Source organism: Oryctolagus cuniculus, chromosome 9 (assembly GCF_051225735.1).
Source record: "Oryctolagus cuniculus isolate XC-2025 breed Fujian yellow rabbit chromosome 9, ASM5122573v1, whole genome shotgun sequence".
Lineage (NCBI taxonomy): Eukaryota > Metazoa > Chordata > Mammalia > Lagomorpha > Leporidae > Oryctolagus > Oryctolagus cuniculus.
Window position 1 is genome coordinate 128,991,822 of NC_142875.1, and position 19,355 is coordinate 129,011,176.

Consider the following 19,355-nt stretch of genomic DNA (forward strand, 5'->3'; position numbering starts at 1 on the left):
CTGTTTTTCTCTTGAGTTTTCTGCGTACTGAGAGGGGGCAGTGCAGTTGGGCAGCTCACAGGGAAGGCAGTTCGGCCTTGAGTGTGTGCAGGTGTGGACTGACATACTTGCTCACATCCTCTCCTTTGGCTTGTTGCAGACTTGCGCTTTCCTTTCATTCTGTAGGATAATGGGTACCACTTCCTGGACATCTGTCGGTGTAGCGTTTCCTGACACAGTTCTCTCAGTCCTCTGCAGTTGCTATGTTTAGCCTTTCCAGGTGAAAAAACATACGTGCACAGTTGTATGCCGTGTGCCTAAGATCTGGCCGGCAAAGGTTCGTGAGCTTGCGTCAGTTCCATTCTGCTGCAGTCAGTCCTCGTCCCTTCCTTCACTTCCTGGAAATGACGGTCAGCCTGGGGCTTTTCTCTCGCGTTCAAGACCCTTCCTGGGGCGTCGGGACAGTTCGTTCAGTCTCTGTCCATGTGGCCTTCCTTCTGTTTACTAATGTATTTCAGTTCCTTTCTCTAATAAGGCGATCATAAGGATCCTACTAGCAGCTAGCATTGACATTACATGTGAGCTACTGTCAGACCGTTACTAAAGGCAGAGCAGCAAAGCACACTGGTACCGAGGCTGCCTGGCGCCTGCCTCTGTGCTGCAGGCGCCGTCTCATGGGGCTGAACCTGCGTGGTCAACAGGACCTTAAGAGCCACTTGGGACTCCTGCATGTCATATCCAACTGCCTACATTTGAGTCCCACCTCCTTTCCCAATCCCAGTTGCCTGCTGTTGTACACTCTGGGAGACAGCAGGCGATGGCTCAAGTTGTGGTGGCCTGTATGGGAGACCGGTTTGAGTTCCTGACTTCTGGCTTCATTCTGACCTGCTTCTGGCAGACACTTGGAACATGAGCTAGTAGATGGCAGATTTCTGTCTCTCTGGTGTTCAATAAAATAACTTAACAATTCATAGGGATATTTGTCCCGTGACCCAGCCGTTTCACTGTAAATTAATTTACCTCAAGAAAATCACAAGCATGTCTACACAAAAACTTGGACATCAGTAGCCAGCAAATGCCAGCATTATTCATAATAGCAAGAGTGGAAACTGCCCAAATGTTCGTGAACTGATGAGTGGTAAACACAACGTGTGTATCTGTCCATTGCGATTTAACGTCAAAGAAAAGGAGGTCACCATGGACGAACCTCGAAAGCAGTTTGTCACGTGGAGGACGCCACAGAGGCATCCTACATGTTTCCATGTGTTTTAAGTGTCCACCACAGGCAGAAGAGGTAATAGTGGTGGCGAAGAGTGGATAGGAAGTTTCATTTTAGAGTCCTGAAATCTAGACCTAGTGATGATGGTCTAGCACATTACACTAAAACCCATGAATTGGGGGCCAGCTCTGTGGTGCACTGGGTAGTCACTGCAGTCCTCGCACCCCATATGGGCACTGGTTCAGGCCCCAGCTGCCCTACTTCCAATGCAGATGGCCCAAGTGCTTAGGCCTCTGCACCCACGTGGAGACCCAGAGGAAGCTCCTGGCTTCAGCCTGGCTCAGCCCTGGCTATTGGAGCCATCTGGGGAGTGAATCAGCAGATGAAGATCTCTTTCTATCTCCTGCTCTCTTTCATATAAATAACTCTTACTAAAACAAAACAAAACATGAACTGTACATTGCAAAAGGGTGAATTTATTAGTAGTTGGTTCTTCAGTAATTTTTAAAAACATAGAGACATACAAAGGAACTATAAAGATTCTGATTTGTGGCAAGCAGAAGTAGCTCAGCTTTCTCAGTCTATGAGAATGAAACAGAAAATAAGCATGTGTTATCTCATGCCAGGAGTCACAGTTCTACTACTCCAAGTTCTGTCACAAAGCATCAGTTTCACTAGTATTCAGGTATGGCAAAGCCAACAGATCGGGAGTGGACTGCTGTGGAAACGACAGAGCCCAAGAGGAGTGAGCACGCCCTACCAAGGGGAGGGGGCAGTGGCAGGCGCCTGGATCAGTAGGCAGTAGGAGGAACCCACACAAAACGTGGCCCAGAGCCTTCCGCATGGTTTCCACGGCCAGGCAGGGGCAGGGCAAGGTAGGGGTGGCCAGTTAGAATCCTTTCAGCGGGCTCTCTGTCATGAGGACCCTTGTCCATGGCTGCCCTGGTGGTGGTCAGAGCAGGACACTGCACGAGGCGTGGTTGGAGGCATGAGCTCTGGATCCATCTGTTTCCCCCGTGAAAGGGGGCTCATGAGGGAGTGCTTCGCTCCCTCCAGGAGCTGGGCCATCCCTTCCCTGCCAGCAAGGCCTCAGCATGTCAGAGATCAGCACACAGAGTCAGAGAGGCTCAAGACCCTGTGCTGGGCCACATCCCAGCATTAGTGCCTTCCCTCTGCCTTCGTCTCGAGTGCTTGGGTCATCTTTCTTTCTCTTCTTCGTTACAGTTACAGTCTCTGTAGTTAAAATTTTAGCTCTGCATCTAACCATTTGCCTTGCTTTAATTTTCACATTGTGAATCATTCTGGAAATAGTTGTTTGGTGATTATTTTGATGCTGAACCGAATCAGGCAGCTGGCTGGGGGAACAGGGCAGTCAGTGGCCTTGGGGAAGTGCCCTCGGCGTCGCAGCACTGTACGCTGTCGGACATAGTGCACCCTTGCTTCCCAGGAGAACCAAGTCACAGGACAGGGCGTTCAGGGAAGCCACAGCCATCTTCTGAAATACGCCCATCTCAGGGTCATTCTGAGGACCTACCTGCCCCGGGACTCCCTGTGCCTGTCAGGGTCCCCTCGGCATTTTTTTCCCATGGTGCATCTTGCTCTTCCATGTATAAAAACTTGAGAAGTCCCACTTTTTTCTTTTCTCTATGAAAGAAAATGGAGGCTAGTTTTCTATTTCCTACTCGAGATGTTATATTTCTCTATTTAGAATCTGATCTCAGGATGCAAATGATCCGCTTGTGTATGTATTTGAGGGTATGTAAAATAGTTAATGATAAATGGAATTTAAAACATCTATTTTTGTGTGGAAAAATCTTGAAATCCATCCATACTATGAGTCTTCAAATAGTTCATGGAAAATGTGTATTATGAGAAATTACAAATGGATTTTGAAATTTTTCGCAACAAAGTAAGCATCTTATAATTCCATTTTCCATGAACTTTTTCAAGTACCCTGTTAAAACAATTATTTGGAAGGCACAGAGGTAGACAGGGACACACAGAGATCTTTTATCTTCAGGTTCACTCCCCAAATTCCCACATTGGCAGGAATGCAATCCAGGTCTCTCTTGTGGGTGGCAGGAACCCACCTACTTGAGCCATCACCTGCTCCCTCTTAAAGAGTCCACGTTAGCAGGAAGCTGGAATTGGAACCGGAGCCAGGAGTGAGCCTGGACAGTCCAGTGTGGGATGCAGGCGTCTCAGCTGGTAGCTAAAACAGCAGGCCAATCCCCCACCCCTCCCCTCGCTTCTGCTTGCCTCCACACCGGACTGTCATGATTAGTAGTGTTCTGTGTTGACTAAATAACCGTATCTGACATCTGAAAGGTTCTAAAACAAAGGGCCCAGTCATCCCATAGCAGGCCCCAAGAGTTCCTGTTCCTGGCCCTCCAGTCATCCTAGTCCACAAGTCATTGTAGCTTGAGAGATCCAGGCATTTCCCTGTATTTAAATTCTGAATGAAGCCAAGTCCTTGAAATTGTCTCCAACAATTCACTCTGACCTTCTAAAACAGAGTTTAATGAAATTGTTACTGATCAGAACATGAGAATCAATTATTTCAGTCAAGAGGCTTGAAATAAACACTTGAACACTTGAAGGGGTGCCTCCCTGCATCATTTTTATTCTTAATGTTTCATACTTTTATTATTTTGCATCCAGAGAATTTAACATACAACTTAAATAAGAATATTTATCTGTAAAGGCAGAGTGACAGAGAGGCACAGACAGATCTTTCATCTGCTGATTCATTCCCCTAATGGCTGCAGCTGTTGGGACTGGGCCAGGCTAAGGTCAGGAACCAGGAACTCCGTCCAGTGGTAGAGATTCAAGTACTTGGGCCACCTTCTGCTTGCCCAGGCACATTAGCAGGGAGTAGGATTGGAAGCAGAGGAGCCAGGAATCGAACCCGTGCTATGCTGTGCTCACAGGTGGCATTTAACCTGCTGTGCCACAGTGCTGGCCCCACTCCTTATGATGTTAATAATACTGAGACTGGCCTCTAGGTTTTGTCACAACGTAAGACTTGCAGAAAGTGCTCCAGTGACCACTGCTTCTGAGTCATGGGCATGGGAGAGTGAATCACCTGCCATGAAAGAGAAAGTCTAAATGCTTTGTGCTGCAGTTGCTGTAACTTCTTCTTTTTGTACCGGGGAAACCCAGAGAGAAATAACTTTCTTTGTGGAAAGTGATGGTGGCTTTTTGCACAGGAGCAAAGTTCACGGAGGGAGCAGGCTCAGCTAACTTCTTTACAAACACAGCATCGTCTATCTAAACAACACGGTGCTGTATCCTGCAACAGCTCTCACCAGTGTAGAAGAGAATCCAGTGTGTGCGTAACCGCAAAAGGCACAGGCTAAGAACCTCCGTAGTCACGTTTTTGTGTATTATCAAATAACAAGACTTGGCCGAACTTTATACAGCACACCTGAGCACAAGAATCAGAATGCAGAAATCTTACTCTCACAATGGTCACGGAGTGGGCAGAAACAATGTGGTGAGTGTTGATGGCGTAAGGGTGCCTCTCTGCCTGTGAGGACACACTGTGGCACCTGCAGCAGCCTCAGCCTGGACCACACCTCCTCTGGAGGCGGCCTCGGCAGAAGAGGTAGAGGAAGGTTAACATGGCGGTTAGTCTGCCAGCTTTGCCTTGATCAGAGGGACAGTGAAGGGAACCCTGGAGTGGGCAGTTTCCTCACAGCTTTGGATGCTGGGCACCCCAGCGATGCTGAGGTTGCCACACTCAGAATGTAGTGGCCAGTTAGTGATAAAGGCACAGGTCCCCAGTCAGAAATCTGAATGTGAAGTGTCAGCTTGCTGGGGTGTATCTAAAATGTACTTAATACTCCTACTCCTATTTTTTTTTTTTTTTTGTAAGATGTATTTATTTGAAAGGCAGAGTTACAGAGAGGCAGAGGGAGAGACACAGAGACGGTCTTCTTCCATCCACTGGTTCACTCCCCAAATGGCCACAATGGCTAGAGCTGTGCCCATCTGAAGCCAGGAGCTTCTTCGAGGTCTCCCATGCAGGTGCAGGGGCCCAAGGATCTGGGCCATCCTCTGCTGCTTTCCCAGGCACATTAGCAGGGAGCTGTATCAGAAGTGGAACAGCCAGGACTCGAACCGGTGCCCATATGGGATGCCGGCGCCACAGGTGGCAGCTTTACTCACTACGCTACGGCGCCGGCTCCTTAGTACTCTTATTTCTACACTCTCCAGTGTGGCACTGAAATTTCTGACACTGGTTACAGGCAGTTACAAAATGCTGTACAAGAAACAACTTGTTAGAAGTTTGCTTCCCGAATGAGAACAGTGGAGCATGTTACATAAACACGTTGGGATGGTTTCAGCGTCCGTCCACCTTTCTTATCTTCACGGCAGTGCAGGTCGGCAGAGGGGGCCTGGCAGGACGGGTCCTGCGTGACTCCCGGCTGAGAGGGAGGCTACAGTTGCTGAACATGACACTTAGTTTATGCAAAGCAGTGCTCTAAGCACGTCACGCCTGTTTCCTCATTTCATCTTCTCGGCACTTTGTGGCTTCTGCAGAGAATGGTCCTGTGGGGCGGCGTTTTGCACGGCTCCGGAGAGGCAGGGTGGGGCCGACGCTACTCTTCGTCCAGCCTCAGTCTGCACCGGCAAATGCCTGGGAAAGAAAAATCTTAGAGAAAATCTGAGAAATAATGTGGGTGGGCGTGTGGCAGAGCAGGTTAAGCTGTCTCTTGAGATGGCTGCATCCCGTAGCAGATGTTATCATATCAGCTTCTCTTCTTGGGACCTGGCACCCTTCCACTGTACCTGGGAGGCAGCATCTGATGGTTCATGTACCTGGGCCCCTGCCGCCCAGGTGGGAGACCCGGATGGTGTTCCTGGTCCCTGGCTTCTGCCTGGCCCAGACCTGACTACTGGGGACATTTGGGGAATGAACCAGCAGATGGAAGATCTCTCTGCTTTTTTTAAGTAGATAAAAACAAACCTCTTTTTTCAAAAAAAAAAAAAAAAAAAAAAAAAAGAATATTAAGTAAGAAGTATGGTCCATCTGGTAATCTCACAAATTAACCCAAATATTTAGTCTAATCCCTTGTTTCAGCATATTCAAAAATGAATTAAATTGTTTTCACAAAGTCACTGAAAATGAACTTTTGGCTTTCTCACATAACATCTTTCATAGTCCTGGTTAGCAAGGGCTGTTTCTTGTTGATTAAAAATAAGGAACTGACTTGGGAGGCAGCAGTGACTACTTAAATAACTGGGTTATTGAGCCCATATGAGACCTGGAGTATGTTCCCAGCCCTCTGGCTGCAGCCTAACCTCAACCTAGCCATTGTGGCCATTTAGGGAGTGAACCAGCAGTTGAGAGTTCATATATAGCATGTGACAGGCTCGCTCGCGCGCGCGCGCGCTCTCTCTCTCTCTCTCTCTATATATATATATATCTGCCTCTTAAGTAAATAAATAAATCAGAAATGAGACACTGTAGATAATTTGTATTTCAAAATACAGTTCTTAAATTTTAAATATTTATTAATTTGAAAGAGTTAGAGATAAAGAGGCAGAGAGAGAGGTCCTCCATCCAATTGGCCACGATGGCTGGAGCTGTGCGATCTGAAGCCAGGAGCCAGTATCTTCCTCTGGGTCCCTCATGCGGGTGCAGGGGCCCAAGGACTTGGGCCATCTTCCACTGCTTTCCCAGGCCATAACAGAGAGCTGGATCAGAAGTGGAGCAGTTGGGTCTCGAATTGGTGCCCACATGGGATGCTGGCGTTTCAGGCCAGTGAATTAACCCCTGCGCCACAGTGTCGGCCCTTATAGTTCTTCATTTTAAAAGTAGTTCTTGTAAGTAATAAGGCCCTGTCTTTAGAGAGCTCTTGATAAAACGGTGGGCTTTTCTTTGAATTCAGAATGTATATGCTAAATTCTTAAGCTAGATCCAGTTATTCATAATCCTTGAACTCTGTGATCGAGTACATGACGGAAGTCTTAGGCATGTGGCTCATTTTATTTATTTGCTTGAAAGTCAGAGTTACGCCGAGAGGAGAGGTCTTCTCTCCCCCATTGGCCACAACGGCCAAAACTGTGCAGATCCAAAGCCAGGAGCCAGCAGCTTCTTCCAGGTCTCCCATGTGGGTGCAGGGGCTCAGGACTTGGGTCATCTTCTACTGCTTTCCCAGGCCATAGCAGAGAGCTGGAGCAGAAGAGGAGCAGCCGGGACTCCAACAAGCGCCCATATGGGATGCTGGCAGTGCAGGCGGTGGCTCTACCTGTTATGCCACAGCGCCGGACCCATGGCTATCAGGTTCAGTGTGCCAACTTGACAGGTTCTAATGATGTTCAAACGACTCAAGTGTGTATTTTTTAAAAACTTGATGATAAACCCAGTGGTAAAAAATAATTGTTAATTTTTTTAACAGCTGTTTTAGATTTGCCCTTAAAACACATTTAGAAATTTTGGAGTATAAGAACTTGAACTTGCAAGGGTAAGAACTTCATTTCCTGGTGCATCTGGTACTGCAGGGGTAACTACTGAACGAGTGTCCTTAAAACATGAGTACAAAATCATGGGTGGCTAACATAAATTTCAATAAAATATTTGACCTGTGAAAGGGAAACGCAGCTTTAAAAATTTAGGGATGTGAAGATTGTCAATAGAAGCATAAGATCTCAAAGTTGCAGTTGATGTTCATGCTCACGTACAAGTAGCACAGCCCTGCACATTCCACAGCGTTCCTGTCCAGGGCTACTCGGGATCATGGCTGACTTTCCCTCATCCTGACAGCTGATAGGCATTCGGCTTCCTTGCAGTTCAACAACATGCTGCTCTACTGCGTGCCCCGATTCAGCCTGGTGGGCTCTAAATTCACCGTTCGAACCAGGGTTGGCATTGATGGGATGAAAATTGTAGAGACGCACAATGAAGAATATCCGCACACTTTCCAAGTGTCTGGGAAGGAGAGAACACTGGAACTGCAGGCCAGGTAAGGGACGTCCCCATCACACAGCCTTCTGCAAACGTGGTGGCTTTTCCTAAGCTGCTGCCGCAGGTCGCTGGGAATCTGGTTGGGTGCACGTGGAGAGCTGGGAGCCTGTCAAAGGCAGGAACCTCTGTTGATTGCAGCACAAAGGCTGGGGTCGTGGTTTGCGGACAGTAGCATTCAGTCAATTGGTTGAATGTTGGGAATTTTTAGGCACTCAGCGTCAATTTGTTGCAATGAAGCCAACATCTTGAGAATTGTAGGAAACAGTTCTTTCTAGTCCTCCCGCATTCTGTCACCCTATTTGTCCGCAAATGGGTGTCACTGGTTATTTGTCCATGCTGAGCTGGGAGTCTTTCATAGGCTGGCGTCTCAGGAGTATTTTGAAGACAGTGTTGCTGAGGAGGTGGCGTGGTAAAGGTAAGGGTTTTCCTGGCACAGCTGGAGGCCACGCGAAGGGGATCTGGGGCTCAGGGAGCCCCTGGCCAGCAGCACTGCCAAGGCATGGCTGAAAATAATGCTTTTCTGAGGGAGTGGGAAAGGACCAGCGTGCTGGGTGACACTCCTCTAGCTCAGCCATGCTGGGGCTGAACAAAAACATGAGAACCAGTGTAGGCGATCCCAGCTTCCTCACACAGAAACCTCTGGAAGACAGAGTGCTGTCAGGTTTTCATGGAACTGCTCCAGGAGCAGTCACCTGTTTACCCTGCAAAGGCCTGGCATCCTGCAAATCTGGATTCTGCAGAAGGTCCCGGGTCGGAGTGTTGAGTGCAGATCCCAGGGCTGAGCGCGCACACACCCCAGGATCCCGGAGAAGGTCCCGGGTCAGAGCATTGAGTGCAGATCCCAGGGCTGAGAGCACACACTCCAGGATCCCGGAGAAGGTCCCGGGTCAGAGCATTGAGTGCAGATCCCAGGGCTGAGAGCACACACCCCAGGGTCCCGGAGAAGGTCCCGGGTCGGAGCGTTGAGTGCAGATCCCAGGGCTGAGCGTGTACACACCCCAGGATCCCGGAGAAGGTCCCGGGTCAGAGTGTTGAGTGCAGATCCCAGGGCTGAGCGCGCACACACCCCAGGATCCCGGAGAAGGTCCCAGGTCAGAGTGTTGAGTGCAGATCCCAGGACTGAGAGCACACACCCCAGGATCCCGGAGAAGGTCCCGGGTCGGAGTGTTGAGTGCAGATCCCAGGGCTGAGAGCACACACTCCAGGATCCCGGAGAAGGTCCCAGGTCAGAGTGTTGAGTGCAGATCCCAGGGCTGAGCGCGCACACACCCCAGGGTCCCGGAGAAGGTCCCGGGTTGGAGTGTTGTGCAGATCCCAGGGCTGAGAGCACACACCCCAGGGTCCCAGAGAAGGTCCCAGGCCGGACCAAGAGCCAGGAACTCCAGCCTGGTCTCTGACTCGGATGGCAGAGGCCTAAGTGGTTGGGCCATCTTCGACTGGCTTCCCAGGCACATCAGTAGGAAACAGCATCAGAAGCAAAGAAGGTGGGACTTGAACCAGCACTCTGATATGGGATGCTGGTGTTACAAACAGTGCCTTAAACCAGCTTTTCGCAATGCCTACTTCAGAAATTTTTTCTTTACTTTTTGTTTGGGAGGCAGAGCAACACACACACACACACACACACACACACACACACACATATACATATTCCGCAGCTGTCAGTTCAACCTTCTGCTCCACGTGCCCATCCCAGGCCTTTTCTCAAGTATAGGTAGCACTTTACTACATCCCAGTACAGTGTATCATAATCATTCAAATTAATACTGGAAACATAGTCATTGCATTTCTCACTGCTCTAGTTGTGTTAGGTTAAATGGTATTGCTGAAGACCTGTAGTGAGTCGTTAGTGATTTCCATTGGGTCCACCATGGCTCTCTCGAGAATGGTCACAAACCTTTTAGGTCCAGGGAAGAAACAGGGTCAGAGGCATTGCATGCAACTGAAATTTGGGTGTCTATTTGAGACGCTTTTGCAGCCAAGTCGGGGAAGAAAAGGGTCCAATTTTCTTGCTGAGGTATGAGTCAGCCTTAGCACTGACTTACTCACTTTGCTTACTTGTCTACCTTCTGAAGGAGGAAAAGTAATTTTTTTCGTAGTTTGTATTCAGTGGTTTTCATTGCTAAATGGAAACTAAAAACAAAGCATTTAAGACAAAAATTTTAAAGGCCTGCATGACTAAAAAATGAGCATAAAAGGCTTGTCATATTTCAGAGTGATAATATGCAAACTGTGCTCCCAGGGCATCTGTGTCCACTTTTTAAATTCTTTTTAAAGATTTCTTTATTTATTTGAAAGGACAGAGAAAGGTCTTACTCCACTGATTTACTCCCCTAATGGCTACAATTGCTGGGACTCTGTCAGGCCAAAGCCAGGAGCTTTTTCCGGGTTTCCCGCAGGGTGCAGGGGCACAAGCAATTGGGGCATTTGATGTTGCTTTCCCAGGCACATCAGCAGGGAGCTGGATCGGAAGTGGAGCAGCCAGGACTCGAAATGGCACCCACATGGGATGCTGGCAGTGCAAACAGCAGCTAAACCCTTTGCCACAGCGCCCGCCCCCTTTTTCTTTTTGAGGGGCAACACTGAAGCACGCAGGTGGACCACAAGCAGTATATTCCCTGTACAGGCACAGATTTCAGGCACACCATGGCACTCAGCAAATTTGCTGGGAAGATGGACGGTGTTCCAGGAACAGACGTCCAGCTAATCTCACGCATATGGGAACCCCAGGGGAGGGGCGGGCACTTGGTGCGGTGGTGGACACTGGCAGTCCATTACCACAGGGCCTGGTTTGAGTCCTGGCTTCCAGTTTCCTGCTAAGGTGCACCTTGGGAGGCGGCAGATGGCTCGTACTTGGGTCCTTGCCGCCCATTTTAGAGCCATGGCTGTTACAGGCATTTGGGAAGTGAGCCAGGGGATGGGATCGGACTTGAAAACAAAGGTTTTAAAAACATATATGGCAATGAGGCAGGAGACACTCTGGCTGGAAGTCAGCCTTGGCTCTGGCTAGTGAAACGTATGCAAACAGCCCACTCTTGGAGGTGTTACCAGCTGAGGGCCCAGGAAAGGAGATGTGACAGAGACAGCATGTGACAGCAGCCCTTGTCCCCGCCACCACCAGGGAAAAGAAATGAAGGAAATTTGCATTAATAGGACAGAGAGACATGACTGTAGTCAGTCCCTAAGGATAATACTAAATGCTAGGAGGATCCACTAATCTGTGAAGCCTCTCTCCTGCAGGCCTTTAAAAATGTTGTGTTTTGTTTATCTATAATGGGTTAGGAATGGCATTGCCTGACCATCCAGGAATAAGAAAATTAAACTGTTTATCACAGGAAATGTTAAATTGCTCCCTAAGGCCTTATGTAGATATTTTAGATTCTGTAGGATAATTATAACCTTTTTAAAGATGGGCTGTGATTAGCAGCCTTTAATAGCCTTCATTTGTTTTCAGAAATTGTACTTTTCTATATTTATACTAGTTGAGATACACAAAGCCCCTGGAATATATGGTTAGATTCTGATTGTTAACCAGGGTGAGGGGCAGTATATAGTAACAGAAGCCAAACCCATGTCTCCTTATCAAAATGCACGTGTACCAAATTTAGTAGATAGCGTGAACCTCTGTCTAAACTGACTTGTTCAGTTGCCAGTAATTTTAAGACATTAATTTTTTATTTGAAAGGCAGAATTAGATACAGGGAGAGACATTGTCTCATTTGCTGGTTCTCTCCCCAAATTGCCCAATGGCCATGGCTGGGCCAGCCTGAAGCCAGGAGCCCAGAACTCCATCTGGCTCTCCCACGTGGGTGCCGGGGCCATCTTTCTCTGCTTTCCCAGGCACATAAGCAGAGAGCTGGGATGGAAGTGGAACAGCTGGGAACTGAACTGGCCCCTATGTGATGTCAGCATTGTAGATGCAGCCTAACCCACTATACCACAGCCACCCAAGATCATTTTTAATTTGGGTTGTAATAACTTGAAGGGCATGTCTGAATTTTTTGGGATGTTCAAACAACTCGAAAGCATATTTTTATTTACCAAGTGTAATTCATTAATGTCCCTTGCACTCACTTTAATTTTGTTGTGTTTTTAGTTCTGAGCAAGACAAAGAAGAATGGATCAAGGTAAGCCTGATTTCTTTCTTGTCTTCAGTGCTGTCTGTCTGTAAGCGAATACATAAATGAAGATACTCATACTGTTGTGTCAAATAGTCATCAGAACAAGCTGGCTTAATTTCTAAGGTGATTCCCACCTGATGTAGAGTAGATTCAGCAGTCTGCATGGATAGATACTCTAATGTGTCCTGTGAATTTCAGGCCCTGCAAGAGACTGTGGATGCTTTTCATCAAAGGCATGAAACCTTCAGAAACGCAATTGCAAAGGATAACGACATCCACTCCGAGGTTTCTGTAAGTTGAGTTAAATACTTTTAAGGTTTTTTTTTCCTCTTTGCAGTTGGAGGAAATCCGTGTAAACATTTTGTTATGCAACCTTCTCCCCTGGCCGTGCCAGAACTACTTAGGCAGAGTCTCATGGTTTTTTAAATGAATACACTAGTGACTGCTCAAATTCATTCAACCTTTTTTCTTTTACTGGATCTTCAGTTTGAGAATGCAACTGAAGTATTCTTATTAAAGTGGTTTTAAAAAATAGTCGGGTGGGACTGTTGCTTGTCTATTAGAACTGAGTCTTTCTCTCTTTCAGACTGCTGAGCTGGGGAAGAGAGCCCCCAGGTGGATCCGAGACAACGAAGTGACCATGTGTATGAAATGTAAGGAGTCCTTCAACGCGCTGACCAGGAGAAGGCATCACTGCCGAGCATGTGGACATGTGAGTGGGCTTTCTTGGTCACGGAGGTCCTCAGTAAGTGTGTAAGCAACACACAGCCAGCACCCTAGAGAGAAGAGTTTCACACTACTACAGATGGAGTAAGAAAGCAATCAGCCGTGAAGACGGAGAGGATTAGTAGTAGAGGAAGATTTGGAACCGAATCTAATGAGAAAAAGCAATACCTGACTGCAGGGTCGGTACTTAAGCTTAGGCTGAAGCGGTGAGAGAGAGCAAATCCTAAGGTGGGAGGCAGTGGGCGCGGGCCTTCTGGCACAGCAGGTGAAGCTGCTGCTGGCGACATCGGCATCCATCTGGAGCACCAGTCTGAGTCCTGGCTGCTCCGCTTACCATCCTGGTCCCCGTTAATGCCCCGGTGATTGCAGCTGAAGGTGGTGCAGGTGCTTGGGCCCCTGCCACCGCACTGGGCGACCGGGATGGCATTCCAGACTCCTGCCTTTAGCCTGACCCGGCCTCAGCTGATGTGGGCCATTGGGAAGTGAACCAGCAGATGGAAGATCTCTGCCATTCTGCAGTAAAATCTTATAATCAATCTTTTAAATATTAGTATGTTAAGTATTCCAGAGTGAGGCTGATTTGTTCTGAGTCTGCCAGAAAGTTCTGGGGCAGGAGTGAGATGAGTAAGGGGAAAAGTGGCATTAGCAAGTTGATGAGAGAACCAATGGCCACTGAAAAATCATCATTTTTGAGAAGACAATAGGAGAGGTATTTGAATCAGACTGTAATGAGTAAGGGAAGTCTAGACTTGGTGGGAGAGAGGGTGTTGGTTTGAACTTTGTAACTTCAAAAATGTATGGTCATGTTTACGTTCTAACAAGCGAGTTAGAAATGTTGACGAGATGTTTGAGCTTGGCCTGGCAGATGTGATTCATTTTCTGGTGGTGACACCGTGGGTGTCCACAGGAATGGACAGCTATGGTTGACTGCCTGCGACGTCAGAGTCATGTGCATGTTTACGTGAGCCCGCATGGTGGTAGACTGGAGAACCGTGATCCATTGTATAGACTCTCCAGTGCGTGAATAGGGGCAGGCGGGGGAGGCAGAGAACTGGGCAGTGCCAGCAGCTTTTGTAGGCAAGAGCAGAGTGAGAGCCTCCAACCCCCAGCTCTCAGAGGTGAGATGAGAGGCTAAGGGGCCTCTGGTTCTGAGAAGAGCCTGAACGTCCGGAGCAGAGCTTCCGAGGGCAGATGGTGGACTGAGCGCGACTCACCTACATATGAGGCGTCTGGGCCGTCTCTGGGGAACCGAGGCGTGATGAGTGGTGTCTGCTGTTTGCCTGGGGCTTGCTGTGCCCTGAGAATCTCGGTGGTATTGCTGATACTCCTCCCCGGCACGGGAGCAGGAAGCCACAGCGAAAGCAGTGGAGCCGGGACAAAAGCCGGGCACCCCACAGAGGTCCATCCTGCGCCTTCATTTTTAGTTTTCAAATCGGTTTTCCTTCCAAATCTTTAGTTCCAAAACTTTAGTTTTTCAAATTAATTCTAGTTCATGGTGGCTTACTTCCTGAGATCACTGATCATTTCTAACTGTGGGTTTATACTGGGTTCTTTCTTAGGCCCTTTTCCAAACGCCAGCATTGTCCAGCTGAAACTTTGAGTTGGCCTTACTCACTTACCACTACTATTTCAGCTCACAGCATTTCTTTTATGTATTCATTGCATCTTATTTTGGGGTGTAGCAATGTACGTCAAGTTCCTTATCCAATTGCCAGTTCACTAATACTTAATACCACAGGTAACATTTAAAAGCCATGCTGCTGCATCTAAGCATAAGCTGATCGTGGGCTGATTGGCCCTGGAGCTGAGTTTCCCACGGGAAGAGCGAGGAGCATGCACTCAGGCTGAGACAGGCAGTGGCACGTGGCTTGTGTCCTTTCTCCTAAAGGCTTGAGTAACCCCAGAACCATAGGATTACAGTGTTGTATATTCAGACATAAGAGTACTCCAAGAAATTCATGGAAAATGGCCTTCAAAGATGTTTGTTTTGGAGCTCGTGTTGTGGTGAAGCATGGTAAGCCACCATGTGGGATGCTGGCATCCTGTATCACAGTGCCACCTACAGTCCTGGCTGCTCTGCTTTCGATCCAGCTCCCGGCTACTCTAACTAGGAAAGCACTGGATCGCAGTCCAGTATCTGCCACCCATGTAGGAGACCCAGTGAACTGGCTCCAGCCTGGCCCACCTCCAGCTGTTTTGGCCATTTGGGTGACTGAACCAGCAAATCAAATGGCATGGTTTCACATTAAAAAAAAAAAAAAAACAAAGATACTTTGTTTTGGCACAAAAATCTTGATATCCATGCATAGTTTTCACAGTTTAATAACAGGCATTTTCCATAAACTTTTTGAGGACTCCTCCCTATGTTTTTGATATGTCTAAGGCAATTTTTATTGATTGTTCTTTTAGCTTATTGTTCCTTGTACTGAAGATTTATTCTTTTTTCCCTAAAACTAATAAGGCAGGTTTCAGATCATAATGAAATGGATAGCAGACATCTTTTCTCTCAGGGTAGAACATTCACAGTCTGTCCTTGCATTGGCTTGAAATGATTTCTACTATTTACACAGTTGCCTTCAGTCAACAAACTTCCTACGACATGGCTTATATGGGCCTCTACAAACTGGGGTTAGGAGAGGATAAACAATTACCTTATAATAGGGAAATATACTGTGGAGAAAAAATACATACTTGATTCATACTTGCTCAAAATGTTTATTGCATGCTTGGTGAGCAAAACACTCAAGGACAATCTCTCCTGGAGATTGATGGCCAAGGGTGAGAGAGAAACAATCCAGTAATCGCATGAGTCTGTTTTTAGAAACCATACAATCAGGACCTCAGCTGCCTGCTACTGTGTACCCCAGGCGGCAGCAGGTGATGGCTCAAGTACGGGGGTCCCTGTCACCCACACGGGAGACTTGCATTCAAGTCCTGGTCTCCTGCTTCAGCCTGGCACAGCCCTCACCATTGTAGGCATTTGGGAAGCAAACCAACGGGTAGGAAATCTCTCTCTGCATGATTTTCTTTTTTTAAAGATTTATTTGAAAGGCATAGAGAGACTGTCCATCTGCCTGTTCATTCCCCAAATGGCTGCAGCTGGGTCTTCCCCTGCTTTCTCAGGCCGTAGCAGAGAGCTGGATCGGGAGTGGAGCAGCCCGGACTTGAGCCAGCACCCATTTGGGATGCTGGCTCTGCAGGTGGCAGCTTTACCCACTACGCCACAGCACCGGCCCCTGAATAAATAACTTTTTATGAACTAATACAGTGAATTTTAGCATGCACTTGGACGAGTCTTCCTGGAGGAAATGAGATTTCAGTCAACATATGCGGGAGGAGCAAGCTCAATTTCAAAGTAGAGGTGAGAGAAGAAGGGGCAGGGCCCTGCTGGAGTGGGTGCAAGATCAACTGTCAGAGAAGACAGCAGCGGGGGCAAGTGGGCAGAGGAGGAGTCACACTGGACTTAGCTTGCTGTCTCCGCAACCCCAAGAATAAAGGGAAACCCGAAGGATTCTAAATAGAAGAGGAACGTAGCAGAGTAGCGTTTTTCAAAGAACATACGGTTGCTGCTTGGAGGGAGGCGAGAGAGAAGCCTGGCAGGCAGCAAGGACCTGACACACAGCTGAAGAAGCGGTCCAACCCGGGCCCGAGGTTAGGTGACAGACACTGGGGACTTGGAATGCGATGAAGCGGTGAGGTGGCCAGAGGGGCTGGGAAGGTCCCTGCTGTAAGCAGGGTGAGGTGGATAAGGAGAGCCCTGGGGGCCGGGAAGTGTGCGCTCTCTTGGGGAGGTCAGCGATGAGGCATGCGGAATTCTGAAGAGCCGACGCCTGCTGCAGCCTCAGACGCTGCTGCTCCTCCGGAGGCCGGCCGGGGTGCGGAGGACGCGGGAGCAGACAGAGCCCAGCGCAGCCGCACTGCAGCAGCTCCACGCGACGCCCTGGTTCTGGGGATGCACTTAGTCTGATACACAGCTGCCGTCTACACTGAGTGCATAAGAAGTCAGCAGCTGCACCTGAGGAAGTGTTGTTATCATAGTCACTCTTCTTTACCCTTCTTTTCAATTTAAGGTGGTTTGTTGGAAGTGTTCCGACTACAAAGCTCAGCTCGAGTATGATGGTGGTAAACTGAGCAAAGTCTGTAAAGACTGTTATCTAATAATCAGTGGATTCACAGACAGTGAAGAAAAGAAGAGGAGAGGAATTTTAGAGGTAGGAAATGTTAAATATTGGCTATATTTTAGATTCTTATATAAACAGCATACAGAACTCTTTACCATGAGGAATACAAATTATTATTTCTCTTTGTTATTTTACCCAAACTGTGTTAAAAACCAAGATTCACAGTTTTGTTCTGTATTGCTGACTTTTGAGATCTGATCTGGCTTTATAACGTTAAACCAACAGCATTTGTGAATGAAATATATTGATGTTTGTGGTGGTAGCCCTAGCCAAATATTGGAGTATTAATTGGCATCTTTCCTAATGCCAAGAATATATTTCTTTATAGATTTTCTCTGAATTTTAAAGCACTGCGTGATATTCTTCTAATCTGAAGTACTATTACCTAAAAAAATTCATTTTAAAAGTCTCGTTATTTATTATGGTCATTTAATAGTGACAGTAATCTGAAGACTGCATTGAAATATTTTCAGGTGCCTCAAGTACATATGACTCACAATTTAAAATAAATTCATACCCCCATTCCAAGGAACTAGAGTATATTATATCTAAAATAAGTTTAATATCCAGAGATATTAAACTTCAGGCCATTTTGTCAGTAATTTCATAGTAGCTTGCAGTCTGAAAAACAGGCACAGGATCAAAATTCTATGGGTCTGAAGTCCCAGGCCTACTTGGTTTCAGAATTTTAAACTGCCAGTAGGTGTTTTAGGGAGCATATATACCGTTTAAGTGTACCTCAGTCTTTTCCGTTGAACTTCAAGGTCCGTTAGGTTTAACTGTAGGCCCAGAATTGAGAAGTTTCATGCTGAATTCTCCTGGCGTGGGTGTTGCCTGGACAGCAGGTCAAAGGCAGGCTTCACTGCCCCCAGGAACTCCCTCCGTCCCTGCAGTCAGTAGCAGCAACTCCTCAGGCGCAATATCCTGAGTCAGACAACTTGTTTTGAAGGTGAGTTTTCAGGCTGTATTTCTGAAATAAAAATCTCTAGCTAGTTTTCTAATTAGGGTTCAGGGAAAATGCAATTAAATGTTGTAACAAAATCAACTTTTGAAATCATGCATTTTTCTTAACATGCATTTCTTACAAAGTTTTTGAGGATTCCTTGTTTGCTTGAATTTGAAAAACTTTTTGGACCATAGTACACTTATTTTTCAACATGTGGGTCTATTCTCGTATTTAAACCCTGTCCCTCAAAGATATTGCAATTAGTGATTTCTCAGTGTTGCAGTGGGAATTAAGTGACATAGAACATTGAGATAAGAAAAATACCTGCCCAGTAAGCGGTCAAGAAACGTTTTATCTATTTAAATTCAAGGCATAGTCATAGTTTGAGTATTTCTCTGTGTGATAGTGTGTTTAAATACTAATTGCAAATGAATCTTTTCTTGGAGAATCCAAGGACACATTTGATCTAGTCACAGTGCACTTGGTAAGTATTTCCCACAAGGTGAATTCTCTCGCCCTGTTTTATTTTTCTAGATCGAATCTGCAGAAGTATCTGGAAACAGCGTGGTGTGCAGCTTTCTTCAGTACATGGAGAAGTCAAAACCCTGGCAGAAAGCTTGGTGTGTGATCCCCAAGCAAGACCCTCTCGTGCTGTACATGTACGGGGCCCCCCAGGTATCCTAAGCACACCTACCTGACGGGACGGAGGGAGGCGAGAGGATGGGTCAGACCCCTTCGTTGCCCCTCTGTGGAACAGGAAAGCTCAGGCAGCTTCTCTTTGTCACTGACTGGAAAAGAAGAAGCAGTTAGTGTAGGCTGGTTCCTCCTCACAGCAGCCACTTCTTTATTCTGAGGTCCATGGGGCCCCTTTTCCCCTCTCGGCCCTGTCCTGTGGTTTGAGAAAAGGCTGGGTGAGTGAGGGTGGCAGGTGGGAGTACCTGTCTCAGCAGGTTGTAACTACATACTGTAGACACCAGTTTGAGTCCTGGCTACTCTGCTTCAGATCCTGCTCCCTGCTACTGCACCTGGAAAGCAGTAGATAATGGCTCAAGTACTTAACTCCCTGGTGCACATTTACAAGATCTGGATGGAAATCTCTGCTTGTCGCTTTGACCTAGCTGCCATTTGGGGTTGTGAACCAGTGGATGGAAGATCTATTTCCATCTCTTTCACCCTGGCTTTTTTTTTTTTTTTTTTTTTGCTTGTGTTT

At 47.2% G+C, this 19,355-nt stretch overlaps 1 protein-coding gene and 1 long non-coding RNA gene across 58 annotated transcripts in view; one reads left to right on the top strand and one right to left on the bottom strand.

The window, feature by feature from the left end:
- Positions 1–19,355, top strand: part of FGD4 (FYVE, RhoGEF and PH domain containing 4) — a 218,540-nt gene that overhangs the window by 192,614 nt on the left and 6,571 nt on the right. For all 8 annotated transcript variants that reach the window (XM_051850918.3, XM_089303980.1, XM_070049625.2 and 5 more), the window contains 6 exons: positions 7,997–8,169; positions 12,268–12,298; positions 12,491–12,583; positions 12,879–13,004; positions 17,089–17,229; positions 18,680–18,820. In XM_051850918.3, the coding sequence (XP_051706878.3) occupies positions 7,997–8,169; positions 12,268–12,298; positions 12,491–12,583; positions 12,879–13,004; positions 17,089–17,229; positions 18,680–18,820 (705 nt within the window). The remainder of the gene's footprint in view (positions 1–7,996; positions 8,170–12,267; positions 12,299–12,490; positions 12,584–12,878; positions 13,005–17,088; positions 17,230–18,679; positions 18,821–19,355) is intronic.
- The window catches only part of LOC103348951 (uncharacterized), a 55,047-nt gene continuing 37,346 nt past the window's right edge, over positions 1,655–19,355 (bottom strand). For 22 of the 50 annotated variants that reach the window (XR_016213047.1, XR_016213046.1, XR_016213072.1 and 19 more), the window contains 2 exons: positions 18,840–18,933; positions 17,594–18,169 (listed from right to left, as the gene is read on the bottom strand). This is a non-coding gene — a long non-coding RNA (uncharacterized LOC103348951). Of the gene's footprint in view, positions 2,843–3,792; positions 5,841–6,678; positions 13,069–15,713; positions 17,173–17,593; positions 18,170–18,839; positions 18,934–19,355 lie in introns of those variants that run through there. The other 28 variants (XR_016213055.1, XR_011379056.2, XR_016213079.1 and 25 more) reach the window with 9 other exon arrangements.